Source organism: Heliconius melpomene, chromosome 4 (genome assembly GCF_056956725.1).
Source record: "Heliconius melpomene rosina isolate 202511_hmr_F chromosome 4, ASM5695672v1, whole genome shotgun sequence".
In the NCBI taxonomy this organism is placed as follows: Eukaryota; Metazoa; Arthropoda; class Insecta; order Lepidoptera; family Nymphalidae; genus Heliconius; species Heliconius melpomene.
In genome coordinates, this window is record NC_140392.1 from 6,478,318 (window position 1) to 6,502,875 (window position 24,558).

General features: G+C 33.7%; 3 protein-coding genes across 6 annotated transcripts in view; all 3 read right to left on the reverse strand.

Moving 5' to 3' along the window:
- The window catches only part of LOC146539566 (unconventional myosin-IXb-like), a 27,748-nt gene extending 17,544 nt beyond the window's left edge, over positions 1 to 10,204 (reverse strand). For 3 of the 4 annotated variants that reach the window (XM_085185091.1, XM_085185089.1, XM_085185090.1), the window contains exons 1-10: positions 9,369 to 10,203; positions 8,085 to 8,228; positions 7,257 to 7,369; positions 4,822 to 5,735; positions 3,040 to 3,220; positions 2,458 to 2,597; positions 2,074 to 2,320; positions 1,514 to 1,649; positions 947 to 1,095; positions 581 to 691 (exon numbers count right to left, since the gene is read on the reverse strand). In XM_085185091.1, the coding sequence (XP_085041217.1) occupies positions 581 to 691; positions 947 to 1,095; positions 1,514 to 1,649; positions 2,074 to 2,320; positions 2,458 to 2,597; positions 3,040 to 3,220; positions 4,822 to 5,735; positions 7,257 to 7,369; positions 8,085 to 8,228; positions 9,369 to 9,404 (2,171 nt within the window). In that variant the 5' untranslated portion in view covers positions 9,405 to 10,203. Of the gene's footprint in view, positions 1 to 580; positions 692 to 946; positions 1,096 to 1,513; positions 1,650 to 2,073; positions 2,321 to 2,457; positions 2,598 to 3,039; positions 3,221 to 4,821; positions 5,736 to 7,256; positions 7,370 to 8,084; positions 8,229 to 9,368 lie in introns of all 4 variants that reach the window. The other variant, XM_085185088.1, reaches the window with a different exon arrangement.
- A 2,963-nt stretch (positions 10,205 to 13,167) lies between these two features.
- On the reverse strand, positions 13,168 to 15,235 carry LOC146539567 (uncharacterized). Its single transcript, XM_085208266.1, has 2 exons — positions 15,046 to 15,235; positions 13,168 to 14,958 (listed from the first exon to the last, which is right to left on the reverse strand). Exon 2 carries the CDS (start codon positions 14,949 to 14,951, stop codon positions 14,088 to 14,090), a length of 864 nt encoding a protein of 287 aa, XP_085064392.1. The 5' UTR covers positions 14,952 to 14,958; positions 15,046 to 15,235; the 3' UTR covers positions 13,168 to 14,087.
- Positions 15,236 to 20,000: 4,765 nt separating this feature from the next.
- The window catches only part of LOC146539568 (protein groucho-like), a 51,063-nt gene continuing 46,505 nt past the window's right edge, over positions 20,001 to 24,558 (reverse strand). The window contains exons 10-16 of the mRNA XM_085208076.1: positions 23,686 to 23,979; positions 23,143 to 23,389; positions 22,454 to 22,633; positions 21,887 to 22,047; positions 21,297 to 21,379; positions 20,832 to 21,031; positions 20,001 to 20,409 (exon numbers count right to left, since the gene is read on the reverse strand). Coding sequence (XP_085064202.1) covers positions 20,302 to 20,409; positions 20,832 to 21,031; positions 21,297 to 21,379; positions 21,887 to 22,047; positions 22,454 to 22,633; positions 23,143 to 23,389; positions 23,686 to 23,979 — 1,273 coding nt within the window. The 3' untranslated portion in view covers positions 20,001 to 20,301. The remainder of the gene's footprint in view (positions 20,410 to 20,831; positions 21,032 to 21,296; positions 21,380 to 21,886; positions 22,048 to 22,453; positions 22,634 to 23,142; positions 23,390 to 23,685; positions 23,980 to 24,558) is intronic.

Here is a 24,558-nt window from a genome sequence, read left to right on the forward strand (position 1 = left end):
TTAAGTATCGAAGTCCTTTTACATTCGTTTTTTTCGGTTATTTTTGATAGTATGCTATACTGTATATAACAACACAGGATTTCCCACTAACGACCAAAACAATTCAACGTTTTATAACATAATATGTACCAAAATACTAAGATTCTCTCGGTTCGCTTATTTTGATTACTTGCCCTTATAAATAATGTATATTACATTACCGTTTATTATAAAAAATATACGCATTATTTAATGAGATTTTACTGTTACTGTTCGGTATTTGTTAATTTCGTACTTGGTTTTCATAGCTGATAATTACTATATTTTTATCATATTAAACGAGTATTTATCTATAACGATATAAAATAAGCAACCCCTTTAGTGCTGTTATATAGAGTTTACACTGTAATATCAAATTCAATATAAATCTTTAGGGAATGATATAGTATTCATTCATGCTTCTTATATTATGTTAATAGGTCACATGTTCGTAAATAATTGGTTAACTGTAGACAGAAGCGATTTTTGTTTATTGTCGATGCAATTTAGATACAATCTCTTTTAAACATAAGGTTCATTATCGTTTGGAGACTGACGTTACCTGATAATGCTGTCATTTGGTGCGTGTATCGAAGCCCTTTGTACTCTAGATGCTCCGTCAACTCTGTTGACCCTATGACGTCTACCAGCTTCTAAGAAAGCAAAGTAGCCTCTGAAAAATAAAAATACAATATAAATTTTGTTGTGGCGGAGCGACATTATTGTGATTAGTGCGACTTTTACAGGTTTAATTTTTATTTAACGTATATTTTTTTCCTTCCGATAACAATAGCATCTCTCTAACAATAGGTTCTCTGCATACTTAACTAAATGCAGGGTACAGTGTAAAATTTAAGAAGAAAATTTGTATACAAAAACATAATTTTAGTAGTATATAATAATATATAAGAAAATCTAAGTAAATTACCTGAAGAAAGCACGCACTATGGCCCATCTGAATACAGCGACGGGGTCGACCCCAACCAACTCCCTTACAAACGCTAGCGACGAGTTCTTCAACACGCTCACGATGTCCTGACGCATTAGATCTAGATTTTTCTCCCTCATTGCTGTTACCTGAAATATATATGTGTAATGTATAGTTATAATTTGTTTTTTTTGTATAAATCACTTCATTATCGTTTCACGGAACGGAAAGAACTTGATCTCTATTTTCCATATATTCTAAGATATATGTTATATAGATTGTCAAAAAAAATAATATAACCTAAATGCACCATGATAATCTGGACAGCGCAAATATGAGGAAGTGAAATATTTAATATTTTCATTTCCTCGCTCTGGCAACAAGACAAAGCGCGGTGTTGAGTTCCGCCACTCAATCCAAAACCGCGATTTTTGTTATTGGGAATGGAGTATCTTAACTAGGTTCACAGCATGAAGGTAACAATAAATCTTAACATAAAAAAGTATAATTTTTTCTCATCTTAAATTTGAAAAATTTCTAATCATATCACTACAATTTAATGTTTACCTGATATTTCACTTTGCCAGCGTAATGTTTCACGACGAACGCAGGTTCTCGTCGCTGGGGTTTCTCATAGAACGGACTATCTTCGTGTACTGAATTGAATTTTTGCAGTAAGGTCTCGTTTGTTGCCCAAGGGAAACTGAAATTGATTTAAGTTAAGAGTTAATTTCAAAAATGTTAATAGAAATATTAACATGTTACATATAATCAAATATTGAAAGACAAGACACAAAGCATACCGATTTATATTAGAATTATGATTAAATAAATGGACTTGAGCTGTTTTTTTTTTTACATAAAATCATTGATTTTTTGCTTTACGTTGTACTTAAAATTAAGAAAAAATTAAGTTGTCAAAACATTTTCAGCATGTTAATTTACGTCACCGATCATCACAGTAAACACCCGGTTTAGTCCTCAAGAAATTGTCAAAATCTAATATAGGATTTTATGAAAGCGATTTTGTCGTAAAAGTACATATCCCTTCATCTTATATACTTTCCGGTACTCTATACTTAAAAGACACAATCTATTGTATATACGTATTAATATTTATCACTTACTTGCACTGATCATCCAACAAACACAACAAACCACCCGGCTTGCCCTCTATAAGCTGCAAACACCCTGTATTATCTGAGAAGCCTATATCTGTCCATCTAATACCCTCTCTCCGGTATTCTTCCTGCTCGTATTTGAACACATGCTGGTTGAAGTAGTACTGGAGGTGCTCGTTAGCGTAGTTGATGCAAAGCTGCTCAAAACTGTTGCTTGGACCGAAGTCTTCGAAACCGAATATATCAAGGACGCCTAGATATTAAAACAAGAAAGTTTAAATAGTTTTTTTTTATAGTGAGGATATTAAATATTTACATATATCTCACATCATCATATTGACATAAATTACAACAGATGCTATACTGTTGATATTATCTTACTAAAATTACCTATACTATGTCCCTGGTGCTCCCTCAGAGTGTCCTTCTTAGAAAGCAACGCGTGATTGACCTGCATTACTATCCAGTCGAACAGAGCCCCATACAAGCATTTGGCCATCGCATCCCTTGTTGCTATTGCTTCTGGTAACCTACAATTTGTCATAAGAAAATCTTTACACCGTATACCGAACACAGCAGAAAACTCAACGCCGCGATTTGCTTTCTTAGCAGAGCGAGCAAATGAAAATAATCCATTCTCATTCGTGTGCATATTAAAGGCATAAATTATATAATCTGTATCAATTATTTTTTCATTTTCATATCTCGAGAAATTTCGTTCTGTCTCTCTCTATACACATATATTTTTATTACTTTAAATTTTCACGGATTACTGACTTATAAAATAATAAATACCTATAAGTAATAATGTTTATGTATAGTAAAAAAAAGAAATTTTAAAATGCAAAAAAATAATGAATTTTTAAACATAGATTACTTGAATGGATGAATTTTAAGAAATTAAAAGGGAACATATATTTTAGCAGAACAATGAAATTGCCACTTTTTAAAAAATAATTATAAGTAAAGTACCTATAATTAATAACTAAAGTTTCGCCAGACGCCCTCGCCCTTTTCGAAGTGAGAGCGGCTAGGAGGGTTTCTTGTTTTACTCGTAAAAGTGATGATATAAGTGAAACCACTTCTGGATTGCGAACACCAACTGCTTCGTCGTGATGATATGATTTTCGTTGGGGCTGAAACTCAACATTACCTGAAAAATACGATATTGAATAAAAATTAAAAAATCAGCTCCATACTGTATCCCGCATACAGCAGGATAGGTAGAAAGACAAAAAGACATTTCAGTCCCCACTTTCTGCCAAATTCTTGAGGCCTTGCGTGTTGAGTGGCAGAATTTGAAGCAGAGCTTTGCCTCGACGCCCTCCTTATACCCTGCTTTTGTGTTACAAAGTTGAGACAAAAGCTACTTTATAATTATAAATAAGAATATTTCTTTGAATGAGGTTTAAACATCAACAACAATGTAACAAGATCAACAATGTAGCCAGTTTGACATAGATCTTAACTTTAATTGTTGTTAGTATTGAGATATTTCTGTCATAAAAAATAATCATTCTCAAGAACTTAAGGTAAACTAAGGAAGAGGCAAAAAAAATCTATTCTTTTTAAATATACTAACTCTAGTCGAGAACTCTACTATAACTTTAGTTGAGCAACAATAACAAGATATTATCGTAATTGTGTATTACTTTTTCATAATGGTCAATATTAAATAAAAAAATTAATAGAAAATAGGAGTGTATGATGAATTTTGTCTCACTACATCATCTCATCATCATTATAATTAACTTGGAATACATTCAAAATACTTAATATAAAAATAAACAGGATAAATAATTATTTGCCTGTATGTTGTTCAAACTATAAATACAAATCTTGAAACAAGTGTTAGTATTCATAGTAGCTATATTGTAAATTATAATTTATTTATTTTTTATTGAAATTTATTTATTAAAGATTTTTTAGGGTCATTTAACTTTGCCAGTATTGTACTGTTTCTTGTCACAACATACTGTGTGTAATCAGATAATGTAGATAAATTATATAAAAGTAACAATAATGTATTAATTTTGATGATTATTATTTTCACTTTTTGATAACATTGATTATAAAATATGTTTTTTTGCATAAGCAAAATTGGTATCTCATACAATATTTATTATGAAACTTTTTTCAGAAAAGTCGTCACGTCACCTGAAGTAACATTGGTAGCATCAGAGGAACTATCAAAACATTACTGGCATTTAAGAAATTTGTTGATCTGCCCTTTAAAAAGTATCACAAATTTGTGAGAATATGTCCATACACAACTCTTTCCCCAGACTTGTATGGTGAAACGAACTATCTGGCATACCAGGTATTTGAACTAACCCAGAAGCTGCTGTATTCTGCACAAAGCAATCTACGCCCAATTTTCCAAGCAATGTGTGATGATTGTGTGCGTAAACTTACTTTTTATTTAGAACTTGTTATCAAAATGTACAAATTAAAATATTTCATTCCCTCATGTGGAAATGAAACCCAAAACTATAGCTACAGTCAGAGGCAGTGATGCTGCGCCACGACAGCCAGTGGCGTAGTGAGGGGGGCATCATGCCCCGGGCGCCGCTCATAAAGGTAAATAGTCCGCAAAACTATTTAAACATACATATTAAATTATATTACGTTCGCCTGGGGGGCGCTGTCAAAGTATTTTGCCCTGGGCGCAAGTCAAGCTCTCTACGTCACTGACGACAGCCACAACAAAACTTTTTGTCCATTTTTATTTCTTACACAATTGTCAAGACTCACCCAAAAGGAGAACTGCCGATAGAACGGCAAACAACCTCCGCTGCTTGTCTAATGTAAAACCAACCATGTCCATAGACTGTTTTAAACGAGAAAACTCATATTGTTCATCAACACCAGGCACTACACTACAACCAGTTTTAGACAAATAATTATATTTATCAACACTTAACAAATGTAACTGTTCCTTCTCTTGTTCGGAGGCACCGGCCAGTAGATAGTAAAACACATGGTAGTTCCTCTCGTTACGGCCTTGACTACATATTCTAGATTTTTCCAACAAATATTTCTGTACAACTGCACCGTGGACCATTCCATTTTCCTTATAATTAACTTGGATAAATTTGCCGAAACGACTGGAATTGTTGTTGTGAGCTGTCTTTGCGTTTCCAAATGCTTCCAGCACGGGCCCTGCACTCAATATCGTTTGCTCCACGCCGCTACCATGAGATCCTTTTTGACTAAGCGCTGTAAGGTGATGTAGAAGAAAATTTGTACTTTCCGTCTTTCCTGAACCACTTTCACCACTTATCACGATGCATTGGTTTGTCCTCTCTCGCAGCATACAATGGTACGCCGCGTCTGCCACCGCGAATATATGAGGGGGTAGGCTCGACCCAATACGTTTGTTTTGGTACAATTTTACGTATTTTGGATTGTAAATTGGATAAAACTTGAAAGGATTGAGGGCTATTAATATAGAACCCACATATGTGTATATGTATCCAGCGGCAAATCTGGCTCTCAAATTGTCTAGTAACGTTTGTTCGTTTAACTCTGGTAGCTGGCAGAGGTCTGGATACTCCCGGTCTTTCGGTTGGTAGAGGAACCTTTGAAAATAATCCTTAATAAGTTGCGGGTCAACTGAAAAGTTCTCCATCCACGGGTCGTCGGGGATTTTCTCGCGGAGATAAAACCTGTGAATAAAAATAAATTATATTATTTTCCAAATTATAAATATGTAGTAAGTATCTTTAAATGTTTTATTTTTGGAAATTTACCAAAAGAAGCTTTGAGAATTCATCTGTGCTCTGAGCGGTAGACTTTTAGTTTGAATTTGATTGGCAGGATGGTTGTTATCACACGACCATGGCAGGAAGAGTGACTCACTTGCATCAACAATATACTTTGGCCAGTGGTAATACTGCCCTTCATTAAATCAAAATCATTTTAAATGTTCTATAACTATTTTAACTTATTTAATTAACAATAATTATTATGTATGGCTACAATTATTTATGCAAAAATATACGTATTGACAGTGTAAAGGATACGAGAGCAAAAATGCCACAACTGTTATTTTACACGTAAATAATTATGTATGAATCACTGTATAGTTATATTATAAAGACTATTGTCGTCTACAAATACTTGTCGACTGACAGGATAATTTAATGGACCAAAAGATATCACGAGTCATTCTTATAATAAATATTATTATAATTAAATATACATAAAGCGGCATAAATTTATAGATAATTACAATATTTTCTCATATAATTATTATATATTTTTAATTCAATTGTCATTATATATTATAAAAAAAGCAAGTATTTATAGATAATTCAACGATTTCAAATGCCTTCGCCTGCATATTTAACATTCACTAATGTAATAATAGTTCAGGATCTCTCTCAAAGCGACGGTAGCGTGATCGTTACCGTATATGCATATAATAAGATATCGTAAACGCATTGAATGTAAATAAATATGTCGGCAAGGTTAAACCCGCTGTTGTACTTCGATAATTATACAGCGGACTGGATACTGCATTGTTGTTAATTAAGTCGTAGAGGAAAAATATTTGCGAACTCATTTCATATTATTTACCTTTTGATAATTTTAAACGTAAATTATTAATTACAAAATTATTACATCATATATTTTTATATATTTTAGTTTAATTTTTAATTATTTCGTGATGATTTTTCTAATAAATGATTATCGAAACCTAGTTAAGTACAAAGAAATGAGTCAATTTTTTGTACAAAAGGAAGTTTGAAAGTAGATCTGATAAGATGGGGACGAGCAGTCTAGTAAAATACGTCATGTAAATTCCAAATATATTGAAAATATTGTACGTGAATAATCTTATTCTATCTGTATTTATAGTTAAAAAATACTGAGTCAGTAGTAGATATGTGCGGCGCTGTCCGTCGTCGCTGCTAAAGCAATGTTTGTTTTCAAAGTATGACGGGAAATAAATGCCAACGCGCCGGCTGCTCTCGTTGCGAATTGTGGAATATTTTAATACCATAATAGTTTATACTATAAATAAGAATAATGAAAGATCTATGAATTTAGAAATTTCCTCGAAAATTAAATATGTATTTTATTTAATTGTGAGGAATTGTGATATAATTTTCTTTATTCTTTATTTTTAGCATAGTTATTTTAATTTCCCCATAAGAGATATTATACAAAAAAATCTCACAAACCTGTAGTATTGACCAGAGTTGTTATTCGGCCACAGCATCATGACGGCGACCGGCGACTCGTTTGGACCAAGTCGCCTTTCTTTACATTCCCCGCTGACCATATCTCCCACAACCTACACATATGTTATAAGTTTACAAACATAGTTTTTTTATCAGCTGCACGCTCTATCCCGCTTAAAGCAGGGTAGTCAGAGGGAACCTAGTGTAAAGAATCTCCGTTCCCTATTTTCCGATACAATTATAATAAAACCACTTCATATAAGTTATTAAAACATTTAAATAGAAACTCTTTTTTTATAGTATATAGAAGTAATGATTGTGTGGAATTCACACAAGTAGCTGCTGGTTGCTAGTAAGGCAGCAAAAAATTAATTGATGATATTTATCATGAGTGACTAATCTTGTCTTATACTAAGGTTGTATTACTATTGTTTCTAACAAAACATGTTTTTTACAAACAGTTTTTTATTGTAATTAAAAAATATTATCAGAGGAAAAGCCTTGTAATGTCTCCTTGCATAGTCAAGGTCCCAAAAATTTTAGATCTTTTCTCTAAAGAATTTATAAAAAATGGCCAAGCAATTTAGTATAGTTAATATTGTGTTATCAATTTTTTTTATGTATTCATGTATGGTAGACTTATGATATGTTTATAAAAAATACACAGTACAGTAGTTTTAATTATTAATATTTCTAGTATAGTTTTTATAATAGTCTGTATGAAAAAGTACACAAAATAATTTTGTAAGAAAATAATTACAAAAAATATATTATAATATAGATTAGTTTTTCAAAATAAATTAATGTAAAATATTAAATAAAACATACCTCTGCCAATTCATATGGGCCTCCTGAACCATCATTTAAGTTGAGTTTGTCAGCTATACAGCACACTATTTCCTCTGAGCTAGTCTGCTTTGAGGCTTCCACTGACAAGGCTTCATATTGTGCAGAAAGTGCTCCCACAAAAACCTATAAATACAATGTTCTAATGAAACAAGTGACTATGATGCAAATACAATAATTGAAAGAATGCAATTTTTTTTAAATGTGTATAGCAGAGTATGCAGAGGAAGCATAGTGTTAAGACACTAATTCCCCATAGACTGCCCAATTTTCACATCTGCAATTGCATGTTGAGTGGTAAAGTTTAATGTAACACTTTCTCTTATTACCTGAATGAGGAAATGAAAATAACACCATCCTCCAAGTGGGTATCAAACCCTTAACCATCACAAATAGTCTCAAGATTAATATTGTAATTTAATTATAAATACTACTTTGACATAATGTTACCGTTACCGTTCACAATTCAATGTCAAAATGCAATGGCCATGAAGAAATTTGGGCAGAAAGTGGGGAATAGAGTGTCTTAACACTAAGTTCCCTCCGCTTACCCAGCAATGTTGGAAAATGTGTAAAAATTCAAATAAAATAAAAATATTTAAGCTTACTGGGGGCAAGTAATGTCTACAACCTGAGCATAAATATTGATTATTGTCTGAATGATAAAAAGTGATAAAAATCATTATTATCACATTAAAAGCAGTCAATTTATTAAAAAAATCTAAATGTTGATAAACTACTTTATAATTACATTTAAATCTATTTTAGAAAATTGTAATATGAACTGGCAATGATGTATATCAATAATAGAAATAAGATCCAGTAAATGCATATTCATAGATAATGTTTTATATAAATAGCCCTTGTTCTTCACTTCTTATAAAATTGTTATGGACAAACAAAAACAAAATAAGTTTCTGTTATACTGTAAGCAAAATTTACTAATATTTCAATTATAACATTTTTATTTATTTAGATTTAAGCGTGATTTGACTATAATTAGAACATAAAGCGTTGTTACAACAGTAATTCAAAGCTATGATAAAAAGAGGAACAAAGGTCACATTAAAATTATATTATCTACTTATAGTTCATTCAAATATAACAGTAATTTATATTGTATATTATTATTTACTTAACATATACAACCAGATACATTTTAATAGACATTGTTATTACCTGTCCAATTAAAAAATATAAATTTTTATATGATAATATATGAATATAAGGCCATATTTGTATCAACAAAAGTAGGATAGAACAAACCTGCACAATATATCTATGACTTTCAGCATGAGCCATCCTGCTTCATTGTACACTTTCTTGAAACATTAATTAAGATTTCTTAATCTCATTTTGATTCACCACATCACATCACATTAATGTCTTTTAAGATAACAATCAAAAACATTTTCCGAAATGTTGTATCGTTGGTTAAGCACTGGTTACGGATTTTAAAATATTTTAGAATTAAAAAGTTTTCAGTGTATGCGATATTTGCAAAATCCCTGCATTATGTATCTGACCCCCCAAGAGCTGCACAGTTTGTAGTCAACCGTGACAACTTTGCTAAATGTCATGTCCATAAAGGTGAACACAAACACAATTACATTAAATTGAAAACCTAAGCCGGTGCGTATTTGGTGTTTGTGAATGTAAAGTTTACTTTAATAACAATCTAAGAGGAAGAGAAATCTCAGATGTGGGTCACATGCTGATTGTAAATGAAGTTGCTCCAGCTTGATGCATTTAAAATAACTTCGTTTCAAATATAATTTGATAAAGCACTGATAGTATATTGTTATTCACTAGTTAAAATGCTTTCACCATTTATCGAAAACAACACTGTAGTAATTGTATAAAATCTCAACCAAGTCGGTATATTCAACAACCTGTTATTTGTCAAACACAACTCTCGCTTACGCACCACGTAATCGCACCAGATGCACAATTACAATGTGATACTATTAAATAATAAAAATAACATTTAATACACTTATGTTGCTTTTATAACATAATTCAATTTACTTAATGTTTTATAGAAATTGAACCACCATTTTTATTTGTATGTAGAGTTGAATTGAATCGTGTATCTATTCATAAGGCGATCACTACAAAAATATGAAGTCTTCATATCAAGTATAACGAAAGAGGTACCATTGTAATTTTGCCGTATTATAAGCGACCATAGAGTCATATTTTTACTTCACCGTAGACATTATAAGTTTTTACTATCATAAAATAAGTTCCTACTTTTTGTCATTCAATTTATATTTTATAATTTATTATTAAAATTATTAATATTTTTTAATATTTTTTTCTTTTGAATTGTTTTCTATAATAACTCTTCATGACAAAATATTTCAATTTTATTTTAGTTTAAAAGTCATATATTCAAATTAATCTTTAAAAAATTGAAATCTATATCAAAAAATTAAAAAATAATGTATACTATAGAATTTCATTATCTAGTACCAGAATATATAATTATAATTGCTTGTAAAAATGAAATAATTATATAAAGTCCAATTCTGATAACATTCATATTTTTTATTTACTCATAGTGAACAAACGGTCCGTACGTATTGCGAGCATTTACATCTTTACATTATTTTTATTTTATTACCATAGCCTAATGTAACTTACACATTACGTACATTAGTAAGAGTCTAGTTTTTGAAATCCACACAGTCGACATCGAAACATTGTCACTGCAAGTGACAGTTAATGTCATCTACAGTACGGTCGAAGAGTCGTGGCCGTCCTGTAGATGTTCTTACTGTTATTTTTTTTTCTTCCCAAGTGGACAATTCGCAAAAGTTTAGAAAGCATAACTTTATCGGCTAGCGGCTATCTCGAGTCGGCCGTACTTAACAATGTTGGATTTCTAATAGCGCTATTTTTTGTTGAAACGTGAAGTTAATGTCATCAGCCCTATTAGTTTTTACAAAGTTGATACCACCACGCCACTCCTTTGTGTACTACCATATGTACAATGCTTTCATCGTAACTACTCGTTTTCCCCGTAAATAATTTGAACGACAACAATATTTAACGTTTTCTACGTGCATGTCATATCTTTAATTAAAATTTTTATTGAACATATCTACTTATATAGGCATTACTCAGTCAATGTATAGGAAATACTTAGTCCATTCACTAATTACTTACCTATGCTTTTTTTTCATTTACACTGAGAATTATTTTTGGGGCGAAACTTAGCTTCTTACCAGACCGAGGAAATGAAAATAATTCATTTCCCGAGCTCGATTTGAAGCCACAATTAAAACAATAACAACTCTAGAAATACTTATATAAATATTGAAAACCAATTAAAATCTTAATGATTAGCAGGCGCTTATGTAGAGCAAATATTCTTTGAAGAGAAAAAGGAACGTATTAAATATATTTATTATTGTATACTTATTTATAGTTAACTTGTTATTTTTTTCAAATATGTAATGTTCTTCATATAGGACAAGTTAAGAGCTTTCATAAATAATGACAACCATTGATTGTTACTTCAATATAATATTTAATCAATGTTATCCGCGATTTGTGGGAAATAGAAGCACGGTCGTTGTCTCCATCATATATTAAGTCACTATGCCCGTCATTTATATCTACTGTCATCGGAACAGAATGTTTTGACACTAGGTAACTGGACTCTTTACTTTCTGAACTCTTTTTAACTGGATCTTTTTTTTTTACATGCATTTTTCTATAGGGTAACATTGTCTATTTTTTACCGTACAACTTCCTTCGTGTCTTTTCCATACAACGTGACATTGGCGAAGTGATATGTGCCCAACTGGCACGCTCGGAACGCCAGATTTAAAGAACCATACCATACCACTAGGTTCTCTCTGCTAAATAAACCATACAGCATGAAGATGTAGTAGATAAGAATAGACGTCAATCGAGGGAATTTGCCTAGTCACACCATTAGAATTACTGTTCCCTTAATGTTTCGGCTACCGAGGTACCTACCTACTCTGTCAACTCACATTTTGTGTGATATATTTGTATCTACGAATATTTTTCATTATTTAAATAATAGTGATGATATTAAACATTGAAAATATGATAAAGAAAGCAGATCTAATTGTACCTATTTCTGCATAAAAAATTGTTTATTTTGGGGAGGTATATTTAATGGATATCATAATATAAGGTTCCGTAAGCACAACTCCCCTAAAATAACTATGTAGATATTAGCTCAGTAGGGCGGTCTAGCTACGCGATGATTATAGGTTCGATTTGATAATTTTCACTTCTCAAAAAGCAGCAACGGGTAAATAATATGTGTGTAAATAACCAGTAATATAGAGTGTATTAAATATTTGTTTTCTCAGCAAATGCTTAGTATTCCTTATATTTAATGAAAGACATCAGTTTGAATTTAAAATTTCTGTAATGTACGATTACTTTAAAAAAACAAATAATCTGTGGTCATACTCATATCCCAAATTGTAAATTTTTAAGTTAGGTAAGTTATTAAATTCAGGAGGTGATATAAGATATTCAATTCTCTTTTCTATAATTCAATCTTTAAAAAATGCTACAAAGGGATAATAATATTACGAGTACTATGAGTGGCTCTCGACCGGATACACTAATAAATATAAATGTATCACTTCGGCCTGTCTGATTCACTACTTTACTATCTCTTGTAATCGTTCGATTTTACATTGTTCGTAGTGTACTTATTCATATCTTTAATCATCCATGTCGTTTACACATTTTAATATGCACGAGGCCGTAGTGGCGCAGCGGCACATGGATGTGACTGTAACGCGACGGTTGTGGGTTCGATCCCCACTCGAGGAAGTGAAATATTTATTTACGTTTATATTTCCATTTATTCGCTCTGGTGTCGAGGCAAAGCGCGGCGTTGAGTTCTGCCACTCAACACGTAATGTCTCCAGAATTCGGCAGAAAATGGGGAACCTAGTGTCTTAAACTGGGTTCCTTCTGCCTACCCTGCTGTGTGCGGGATACAGCGTGGAGCTGATTTTTGATTTGGTTTTTTTTTATTTTAGTCAAATTCGTTTAATTTACATACATGATATTTATTTGCAATAAAATATTTTTGACGTACTAAAGTAAGTAGGTATTCTACAAAGTAAAGTCCAGCATACTTTTGTTATTGCTACTTATCTAAAAAGACATTAATATAAACAGTACATTCATGTTTTTTTGCTATTCTTCTTACAAAGTGCTTATAACAGATACCTGTTGCACATTACAAATGTAAGCAAAAATATTCAAACATTAGGTAAATAAGGGTTCGTATTAGCGTTGCCAGATTTTCTGATTTTGGTCCTAATTTTTTTTTTTTTATATTTAATAATATAAGGGAGTCTTCACATTCTACCTACCCTGATATATGCGGGATAAAGTAAAGTTGAAAAAAGATTGAAAGTCTCGATCGGGACAGCGGGACTATGCCCGCTTTTCACGGATTATTTGACGGTGAGAAATGTTTTCTATTACTTCAAGTTTTTCACTTAAATAGATAGATAAAACCTGGCAACACTGGTACGTAAGTACGTTACTAGTCGTAGGTGTAATGACTTTTAAGTAATAACATATTGCTCACATCGAGATTCCTAAGGTCAATATGTTCATTGACTTAGGTACAATATTTTTATTTAATTTATCTATATACTAAATAACAGTTTGGCACATAAAAAATATTTATATTATACTTAATTTCAGTTTACATACAATTTTCAATGGTACATTTAACACTAAACGCCTATGATATGCCTAAGCACCTAGTTAAGTTTTATGAGCACTTTAATATTATTTTATATTAACTATAATATAAAATTCTGAGGAAACCACACAATAAATCACAAGTATTTAATATGCGTTTTATAACTTGAAACTTAACGGTAAAATTAAAATTAACTACGCGCCAGCGCGATCTTTGGTTGTATTAGCGAAATATTATACGATTTTAAAGTAGATATCACAAATTTAAAACAGTCTTCTTGTTCTATAAGAATGTGTAGCTCTCTTAGCAGCGGCGGCGGCAGCGGCGGCGCGGCGCGCGTGCACGCGGCCGTGCTTGGCGAGGTGGTCGGAGCGCGCGAACCTCTTGCCGCACTCGGAGCAGCGGTAGGGCTTGTCCCCCGAGTGGCTCCGGCGATGTCGCGCCAACTCGTCGGACCTCGCAAACCGCCAGCTGCAGCCCCCCCACGTGCACGGGTAGGGCTTCTCCCCGCTGTGACGCCGCAGGTGCGCGCGGACGTGTGACGCTTTCGCGTAAAGCTTGCCGCACTCCTCTACAGGACACCGGAAAGCTCCTAGTTCCGGACAAAACGTAGGCTCACCCCATGTTCTAATTTTCGTTTCTTGTATTGCACATTGCACTTTTTGATTACTTTTATTTGTGGTGGTCTGTCTGTGAGTGCGTTGAATATTATGTACTGACGTTGTTTCTAGATCTATTCCCAGCACTGAAAGCCTTCCGAGAGAGTTGTCGTCGCCACTGTGTAAAGGACTTGTGCTTTGTTGTGGTACGTCTTGAGATTTATCACTATTTAAGGCTTCTAGCAGATAATCGTCCAAGTCAATGTTTTTGTCAAAATCATCGAAGTCGAAAAGTATCGGTGAACTATCGTCGAAAGTGGGATCCCTGCTCGAGCTATCCAATCCGTGAATAAAAGCATCACAATTAAAGTCCAAATCACTAAGTTGCCAGTCCACATAATCACACTGGGTGTTCACAGACGGTGGTAACTCGAAGTTTATCAAGCTTTCGGCAGGTGAATACTCGAACATAAGTTGATCGTTGAGGAGCGCGTCCTCCATAAGCAAACCGCCAGCCTCCCGGTACATTTTGAACCTGAAATATGAAAATGTTACTATTAAAATATCAGTTTAAAAACAAATAAATACAACTTGTTATAACTTATCACGTTTTAACACTTACAATATAAGTTTAACCAGATTATAAATTTTAATATATTGGAAAGAAAATAAAATTAAAAACAGATATTAGGCTAGACCGGCACGTCGAACGCGCGGTGCGGACCGAGTGAGCGGTCGCGGCCGGGTCCGGACAGCGCAACGGACGCGCGATAACAGCGATCGACGATAATCGGGCGCCGCGCCTGCGCCTGCGCCGCGCGGTATGACCACCGACCACCGACCACCCAATACCCACCACCGACCACTAACCAGCGCCCGCTTGAGATCAACGGCATGTTCTAAATAACCACTGATCCTACATCACTATCATCTACCGACGACAACAGTGTAACGAGACGAAACAATGTTATAAATATTATTATTTTTCAATTTATGCAAACGGTCACTCGCAAATAATAACGATAAGCGCGTTTATATCTATTTAATATGTATATATCAATAAAAAAGTTATTTATTGAACGAGATAATATACGGTTTAGGGATCATTCACTCTTTCACTGTTATCGCTTATTCGTCCGACCTACCCACTGTTTTTTTTTACCTATAGATTATACTCAATTTACTTTCTCTTAAATAAATTGCAAGAAAATCAAGAATTTTTAAATAGTACATACATACATACATATATAGCTTCACGCTTTATCCCTAGCGGGTTAGTCAGAGAGAACGGAGAGCCAAACGCTACGGTCTCTACATACCTCTTTCGCCTCGTCCAATGCCATCAACCTCTTCATACATGCCCTCCGGGGGATCCTCATGCTTTTTACGTGATTTTTAAATAGTGTAATATTATTATTATTATATATACTTTTTCTTAGCAATAGACTTTTTTGCCTTCTTCAGTTTTCACAATTATTAAAGTACTACTAAAGCTAAACTAAAATTTAGGTACAAAAAGTCTGAAAGGGTGAAATCACATGACATGCACATGACGTGGCGGAAATTCCGTTTGTAGCGGAATTGATATTATTTTTGCAACGCTTACATCCCTTGATAAGAAGATGATAAAATTCTTCGGAAGTATTGGTGGATGTTGGACAACAACAAACGTACGGATGCGTTATAATTGTCGGCCTAACCATATGATTTCAATGTCAATGCTATATTTTTTTTTTGGCTTTACACTGTATTCTGCCCATAGCAGGGAAGGCAGAGGAAACCTAGTGCTACTAATTACCCCTTTTTCTGCCAATGTTACGAGGCATTGCGTATTAAGTGACGGAACACAACACTGCGTTTTGCCTTGGTACCAGAGCGACGATATTCAAATATTATTAAATATAAATTCATTCCCCTGAATGGAAATCGATCCCACAACCGTTGTTTACAGTAACACGCTTGTTCGACTATGCCACGAGTGCCTCAAATATACATACATAATATTATAACATTATATAAACAGCTGTATAAAAATTTCGAATAGTGTTGAATTATAATACATACTTATATTTAAATAATTATTTCTATTTTAGGATAATCTGGAATAGATATTTAGAATTGTACCTACAAAAAGAATTATTATTTTTACTTCGATATGTTAATATAATTAGTCTTATAGGTCCTATGCAGTGTTTATCGTGTAAATCTAGCCCGAGTCTGAGCGGGAGACAATCGCGCACCGCCATCAGTGGCTGGCACTGCCGGCATCTGGTGTGTGTACGTTACTTCTCGAATTACAACGATCATTTGCACAGAACTTACATTTTTGTAAGTTTCGTTTATTTTAATTTTATAATAAGTTAAATATCATGAAAATAATAGGTATATCTAGAGACCGTCGTGGTGCAAGGAACAAGGTTTTGACCGTAACGTGATTAAATTATAATTTCTTAATATTTTCATTTCTTCGCTCTGGCACCAAAGCAAAAGTCCGGCGTTAAGTTCCGCCACTCAACATACAGCGTTTTTATTACCTATAGTTAAATCTTAATTTACGGCTCTTAAACACGTGTCAGTCACACATTCCCATATATACGATGTACACATGTAAATAATAATCAATGTTAACGGCATAATAATCAGATGTTGCATAATTGACGGATATTACGCGCGGTTCCATAAAAGACCGCAATAACTACGTTGTACTCGTACGTGTACGTTTTAACTCATGTATAGTACGGTCGACAAGTCGTGGTCACCCTGAAGTTAACTGTAAATGGCTTAATTTTACAATTTTTCTTACATTTGATTATTTTCTTACTGAGTACCTAAACAATGCGTCAAAGTACATAAAACCTAACTTCTGGTTGGCCACAACTCGTTGACCGTACTGTATGTAGGTAAGTATCGCAAACCTGTGTTCACAATCCACACGAGCGCGATAACGTCCGGTGGCTGGCGGTGCCAGCGTCTGTCAGGCTCCGGCCAGCCTGTATCGGTTTCATACTAATACATTTTCTACAATGGAAAATATTTTAATAATAAATAATAACATAAGTAGCGATATACCTACTTATCGTGTTCTTAGTAGTGTAATGTAAACACAATTAACATTTTTTTTTAGAATATCAACTTGTTAAATACTAGCCACCCGCTCGCGGCTTCGTTCGCTTATATTACTACAAAATTATTTATTTTCTCATCTGAATTTTGTACAAATATTGTCCATTTAGCTCTCTATTTTCCGCCGAAAGGGGTAGATCTCAACTCCGCCCTTTGCCTCGATACCAGAGCGAAGAAAATGCAAATATTTCATTTCCTCGAGTGGGAATCGAAGCCACAACCTGTCGTGTGTACAGTCAATTTGTGCCCCTCCGCAATAATGTATAAAATTATAATGCACAATTATTGATAATTAATTTAATGTACATACATTTTTAGCATTAGCATTTGATAATCAGTGTCTGAAAAAACCCATCATTAACTATAGACTGAGATCCCAAAGCCCCCAGACCTACGTCATTTTAGCAAAGCTGAAATTTTGAGGATTAATTGTCTAATATTATATATGTAGTTAAGACTGTATGCATACTCTCTAACTTGAAAGTGGGAACCTTTCAGAGATTCCACATAAGGAAATGAAATGTTAAATATTTTAATTTCTTCGCTTTGGTGGCGAGACAAGATGCGGTGTTGAGTTTCGCCACTCAACATACAATGTCTCCAGAGTTTAGCGGAAATTGTAAAAGGGAAGTGTCTTTATGGGTGTTTATGGGTATTTTATTACAAAGTGTCCTAACACTAGATGCCCAGGTCCCCTCGGCTTACCCTGCTATGTGCGGGATACAGTGTGAACTTAAAAAAAATCTCTCAAAATAAGAGATTTAATTAATTATTTAATTTATAATTTTAAAACATTTTCGTGATATCCATAGTCCAGAAACAATTTAGACAAAAAAAACAATAAATACATAAAGCTCTGGGGAATGACTAAACATAATTTAAAACAACCCAATGTTTTTGCGTGGTGAGATAAAATCCTCGTTAAGCGACCACATGGCTGTTGTGAGACTGATTTACGGCGAAATCCATCGATATTGATAAGCGTAGGTTCATATTACAACTTTTGGAATTTTGGAACCAGATGATTGACGCTATCAATTATTATGTACGTCATTAACTACGTCGTGTTTTTATATGTCAGATTCACGCTTCATGATGTATCCCGCATGCAGCAGGGTGGGCAGAGGTAACATAGTGCTACTTGGTTTCCCACTCTCTGCCGATTCTTTCGAGGCATTGTGTGTTGAGTCGCGGAACTCACCACCGGGCTTTTGCTTTGGTGCAAAACCTATATTAATTAATTCCCTCAAATGGGGATTGAACCCAATCGTTACAGTTACGAACTTGTTCTCGCGTTGGTTCTTGTCCCTGCGCCACGACGCGACGGCCTCTTTTTGTATTTCGACGTGTCATAAGCATTTTTCAGGGTAGGCAAATAATACCTACTGACCTACCGTGGCTCTATTTTCCATTACCTACAGATTATTGACTTTAGATATTTTTATTATATATTATGTTGTAGTTTGTGCCAGATCTTATTTATTTATATTAAATTCCAGTGGACTGTATAACTCTGACCATACATATGTCCATTAGCACTAAATGGATGACATTCATAATTTATTTGCATCGACTATGAAGCCTTAAAAGTAACTAAGTAGCTTTCCCCAAGTAGAAATATCTTCACTGATATCATTAACTAGCTTTTACCTCCATGATCCATCATCGCCCGCTGGAACGAATAAAAATATATAAGAATTTAAGTACCCGGAGCTACTTTGACGGTTGACTTTTGGTGTCGCTTACATCGAAACGATTAAAATGATCTATTATGTTATTAGCCCATAAATGATCATGGGACTCGCTGGCACTGGGCTCTATTCAATACAACAATATTTTTTTTAATTAAAATCAGACAAACAAACGTTTTGACTTTTTTAATATAGTATAATATATTTAATTATAATATAGGACATCACGCTAACATCTATAATAATAGAAACCCAAAGAAAAATATAGCAAAAATGGGAGATTTTAAATCGATAAAAAGATTTTAAATGGGAGATTTTGAAATGGGGGAGCACCATTGCGTCTGCTGCGTAAACGATTAAATTTACGAGTAGGTAGTAGGTACCTACATAAAAATTAGCTAGTATTGTATGGTTTTCAACAATGTGATCTGCTGGTCAAACTCGCCAAGCCATTATGAGCATGTTAATTTATTCAAATATTTATAAATAAATTTCATGAATATCTACAGAACTTTAGTTAAACACAAATAGTTACACAAATAGTTAACTTTATTTTTCTTAGCGTTTCATTATCATTAGATAAATTGTACCCGTGTTAAATGGTGAAACTCAACGCCGTTAAGGGAAATGAAAATTGTTATTATTAATTAACTTTCAGATGCATTATCACTGCATTTTAACAACCATTAATTTAAAAATAAACTATATACTTACCATAACAATATAATAAAGTAAAAGGATACAAAATAAAACTACAAAAAAATATAATTTGCGCATATTTTTTCTTTAATATGAGCATTTTACAACAATATTGAAACGAAATCATCATTTTGAGATCTGCTGCCAACATACACTACGGGCGCTCAACAAATAAACATAAACCGCGCACACTAATCTATATAAACAAGTCGCATAAGTACATACAGGCTTCCCAATATACTATACACTAAAGCTATATCACTTGCCACGCTACAACCGATAACGTCACCACTAGCACGTCGCCAGCACGTCACTAGCACGCCACTAGCACGTCACTTTGATCCGTTTTGTTCGAGTCCGTAGATCTAGTAGATCACTTCGTACACAGTGGCCTTTTTGTCTCCAGAGCCCGTCACTATGTACTTGTCGTCCGAGGAGATGTCGCAACTGAGCACCGATGATGATTCCTTTGACTGGAAGTAAATAAAACGTATATTTAAATTAATATTGAAATACAATATAATAATTAGGGAGAGCATCGCGGTCCGTCTGTACATTCTTATCAAGTTACATCGATATTCTTATACTTTTGTTACAACAAATTTGTTTGTGATCAAATTTATTTATTTATTTAAATTTACATTTTCATTTCTTCGCTCTGGTGTCGACTCACAGCACGGCGTTGAGTATCGCCACTTGACACACAATGCCTCCAGAATTCGGCGGAAAGTGAGGATCGGAGTGTGTTAACACTACTTTATTTGTGTTTACTTTTCAAGTAAATATTTCAATGTAGCGGCATTTGAAAATTTATATTTTCTTGAAAGTATTTTTCTTTCCTCAGTGTGGTATATGTTCTAACTTAAAATTGTTAAAAATAACTAATACTACTTACTTGGAATATACTAGCTCCATACGGCGTACGCCACGCGTTGAGCAGATTATCTTTACCCGTAGAAACAAACCACTTGCCGCAAGAGGCGAAGCGAAGCGAAAGTACACAAGACTCGTGTAGATGCAACTGATATTTGTCCGGCTTCACCGCGTGGAGAACTTCCACGTTGCTGTTCTCCATGCCCACCGCGAGCCATTCGCCTGTAAATTGATTTTTAAATGGATGATTGTTATTTTTTTATGGAAACTTTTCTGTATGACTGACGTTTTTATGTACCTTGATTCAAAATTATTTGTAATGATCTAATTTAATTAAGAATACAGATACAAAAAATGAATGTGTATTAATAGTAATAAATAGATAATTATTAGTTTCATAATAATAATAAAAAATATATTTTTTTTAATGAGATAATTAAATATTTTTTTAGGTTTTAATAAGGTAATATAAAAAATGATTAAATACCTGTTGGACAATATCCTAATGAGAATATTTGTGAGCTGAAGTCATGCTGTTGTAATTGTCTTCCTTCTCTTAAGTCCCAAGATCTGAAAGCAATAAAAAAAAAAAATTTTAAAAAGACATTTTTTAATAACTATACTAAGTTCACAGACTGGAAGGAATTCCTCGTAAGCTACATTTATATGTATTATAATTGGTATTCTCTAATGCTTGCAAAACTAAAAATGATCAACTAAATAAAAATAATGAAACATTTAATATAAATAACCTTTATTGTTTTAGTATAACTTTAAACAAATATGGAGTACTTATATACCGATTTGGGTTTTTTTATTTATTAGTTCAGTCATAATACTCGAAACTAACTGGCTTAATTTTATCGTGGCATTGTCACGTGCGATTATAGAAAAACATTTTTTTAAAATTATAACTTTAAAATTAAATAACAAGGTCAGGTAAGGGCAACCTGGGAATTTAGTGTTAAGATACTCCGTTCCCATTAAGGAAATTCCGTTCCGTACTTTCCACCCGATTTTATAGGTATTGCATGTTGAGTAGACCAGTTTAATTTATAAACAACAATCAATACATACCTGACAGTGTTATCAAGACCGCCAGTCCACAGTTTAGTGCCATCTGCAGATATATCGATGCAGGAGGCGCCGTCTGTGTGTCCCTGGAACTGTCGTACGAGGGTCTGATTGTGGAGGTCCCATACTGCTATGTTGCCGTCAGAACAACAACTGAAGCAAACCTGTGAAGAAAGATAAAATTAATTACATATTAAGTTTTATAATTTTATGAGTAGGAAGTCATGGATAAACTTCCTAAATTAATAAACTATTTTTAAAAGAAAATTAAACTTTTTTCCTTCATCGTTTTTAATGACGGAGTTTGTTATTGTTTTGTACCCAGTGTCAATTGCTATAATAATATACTTTCAACATAATAGCTCAATTAATTGATTTATATATTTTATTTGTGGGGAATGGAGTGTCTTAATTCTAGATTCTCTCTGTCAGCTGTATACATATGTCATGAACCTAATTTAATTTTTGTTTTGACAAAAAAAGTTGTGAAAGCAATTGTTTATAAGAATATTATAAGTATTCGCTTTATACGTTTATCATTAACAATATTTAAAAAAAAATTAGTCATACCTTTGAGTCTGGACTAATAGCTAAGGCGTAACAAGCGGGTGCGGACGAGGTCAGTTCAGCTTTGATGCGCGGCGTCGGTGACGCCAGGTCCCAGATAGAGAGGTTGGACGCCTCGCCACCCACGATCAGCGTGCGCCCGTCCGGGAGGAGTTTCACTGATCTTATGTAATTGTCCCTTTGCTGGAAAAATATATATACCCATATATATTTTATATACTGTCAAAAAGATTTGTTTTCTCTAAAAAAAAATAGAGTGGAGTGACAGAACTTAACGCCGCGCTTCGTCTTCTTAAGTGAGCGAGAAAATGAAAAGCATACATTTCCTCAAGTGGAATTTCACTGCGCCACGACGGACCTACGTATATTTTATAAAAGGCTTAATAGTCGGCTGTATCATGTATGAAACTAATTCAATAATGTAATTATTAAGTATAACCTACTTTGAAAAATTGTAAGCCATTTTGTTTTCTTTTTCTTTTCAGTTTTTTATGCAGTATTTTTTTTTGTTTTTTTTACTATTTATATAAATAAAATTTCAGAATTGACGTAAAGGCAGAAAGACTATAAGATCTATGAAGATGTAGATATTATGCATAATGTAAAAAAACATATTACTAACATTCATATAACAAATAAAAAAACACATTACACATAAATAGAAGATGAATCGCGGACAGTTACCCACTCACCAAACAATCCAGCTGGCTGACTGGCGCCTTGCTGGGCTGGCTGATATCCCACACCTTGACGCAACCTTTGCCCCCAGTGTACACGTACTTAGTGGGGGAGGACACTGTGACAGCGCAGACCACTTCACCATGTGCTAGTGCTGACACCTGTCTTGCGTGTCGGGGAATCCCGGGGCCCATGAGGGCGTCCGGGGGAAAGGGCACGGGCTGCATCTGTCCCTCTGCTGATACGTGAAAGGAATACGCTCTGGAAAGTAATAAATATGTTTCGTTAGAATATTTGGACTTTTAATTATAAAAGTTAACAAATATACTAATAATAACAACTCAATTGTGCAATATACGTAATATGTAACAATATAATTGATAATTAATATAAGAATTGGAAAGTTGGAAACGTCTGGTTTCAAATATATCTATAAGTATAGGTACTATATTATATGCAATTAATCCAGTTAAAGTGTTAAACTTAAAATTTATAAAAATCCCGAATGTCAAAGATCTTATTAAATAAAGAATTTTTGATATACATAAGTAACTTACGGTTTTCCACCAGGTATAGGCGCTAACGCAGCTGGTCCGATAGGCGGACGTAGAGGTTCATACGCCAGCGCCGCCCTAGCGGAGTAGCCAGCGAGACCGTACGCGTCATGAGCTCCATTTCCCAAATAAGGATATTGAAGCGCTGGAGGTTTGACCGCAGCTTTTAAAGGTGCACCCGACGCGCCCACACCACTGGCCCCAGATGTTGGTGTCACGGGTTTGGAGATGGGCGTGCTGGGTTTCTCATCTAACTTTTTTGCTGAAGGTGTTGACGCGTTACTTGATGTACCTGATCTGAAAATAAATGGTATTATGTTTAAAACATAATTTTTTTGCCCTTTTTTACATCGCGTAAAAGTATGTAAGTTAGATCAGTGTTTTTCTTAATGAATTGTTGATGTAAATTACTTTACCTAAATAATTAACATAAATGTTTGCAGCATTATAAAGCCAATCTTAACTTAAATTAACTATTCTGGAGGAACGCATCGAGTGTAATTAATCTGTTAACTATAAATTATAAAGATAGTGTAACTATAAAGATTGATAATTAAATTAAGCATTCTAACTTCTTTACACAAAACGAACGAAAGTAACTAAAATATATAAAACAATACACTACATAATAAAATATTAATATTAAACGTCGCTATAACGTTTACACAATTACTTTATCACCAGAGAGATCGTTTTAACTTGTTAATTATCAAATGATACCCGGGGGGTTCGAAGTTAAGTAAACGTAAGTTTGGCTAAAGATTATTATCATCGGCTATCCGTCAAGCGTGTCTAATCTTGTTGTCGTAAGGACTAACGCCGCGTTGGTAATTGATTTAAATATAGCACTCTTGCAATTATGTTAACTCATGTAGA

What these genes read in the sequence shown, in the direction of transcription:
- LOC146539567 (XM_085208266.1), bottom strand. Translation starts at nt 14,951, where the DNA reads ATGTACCGGGAGGCTGGCGGTTTGCTTATGGAGGACGCGCTCCTCAAC.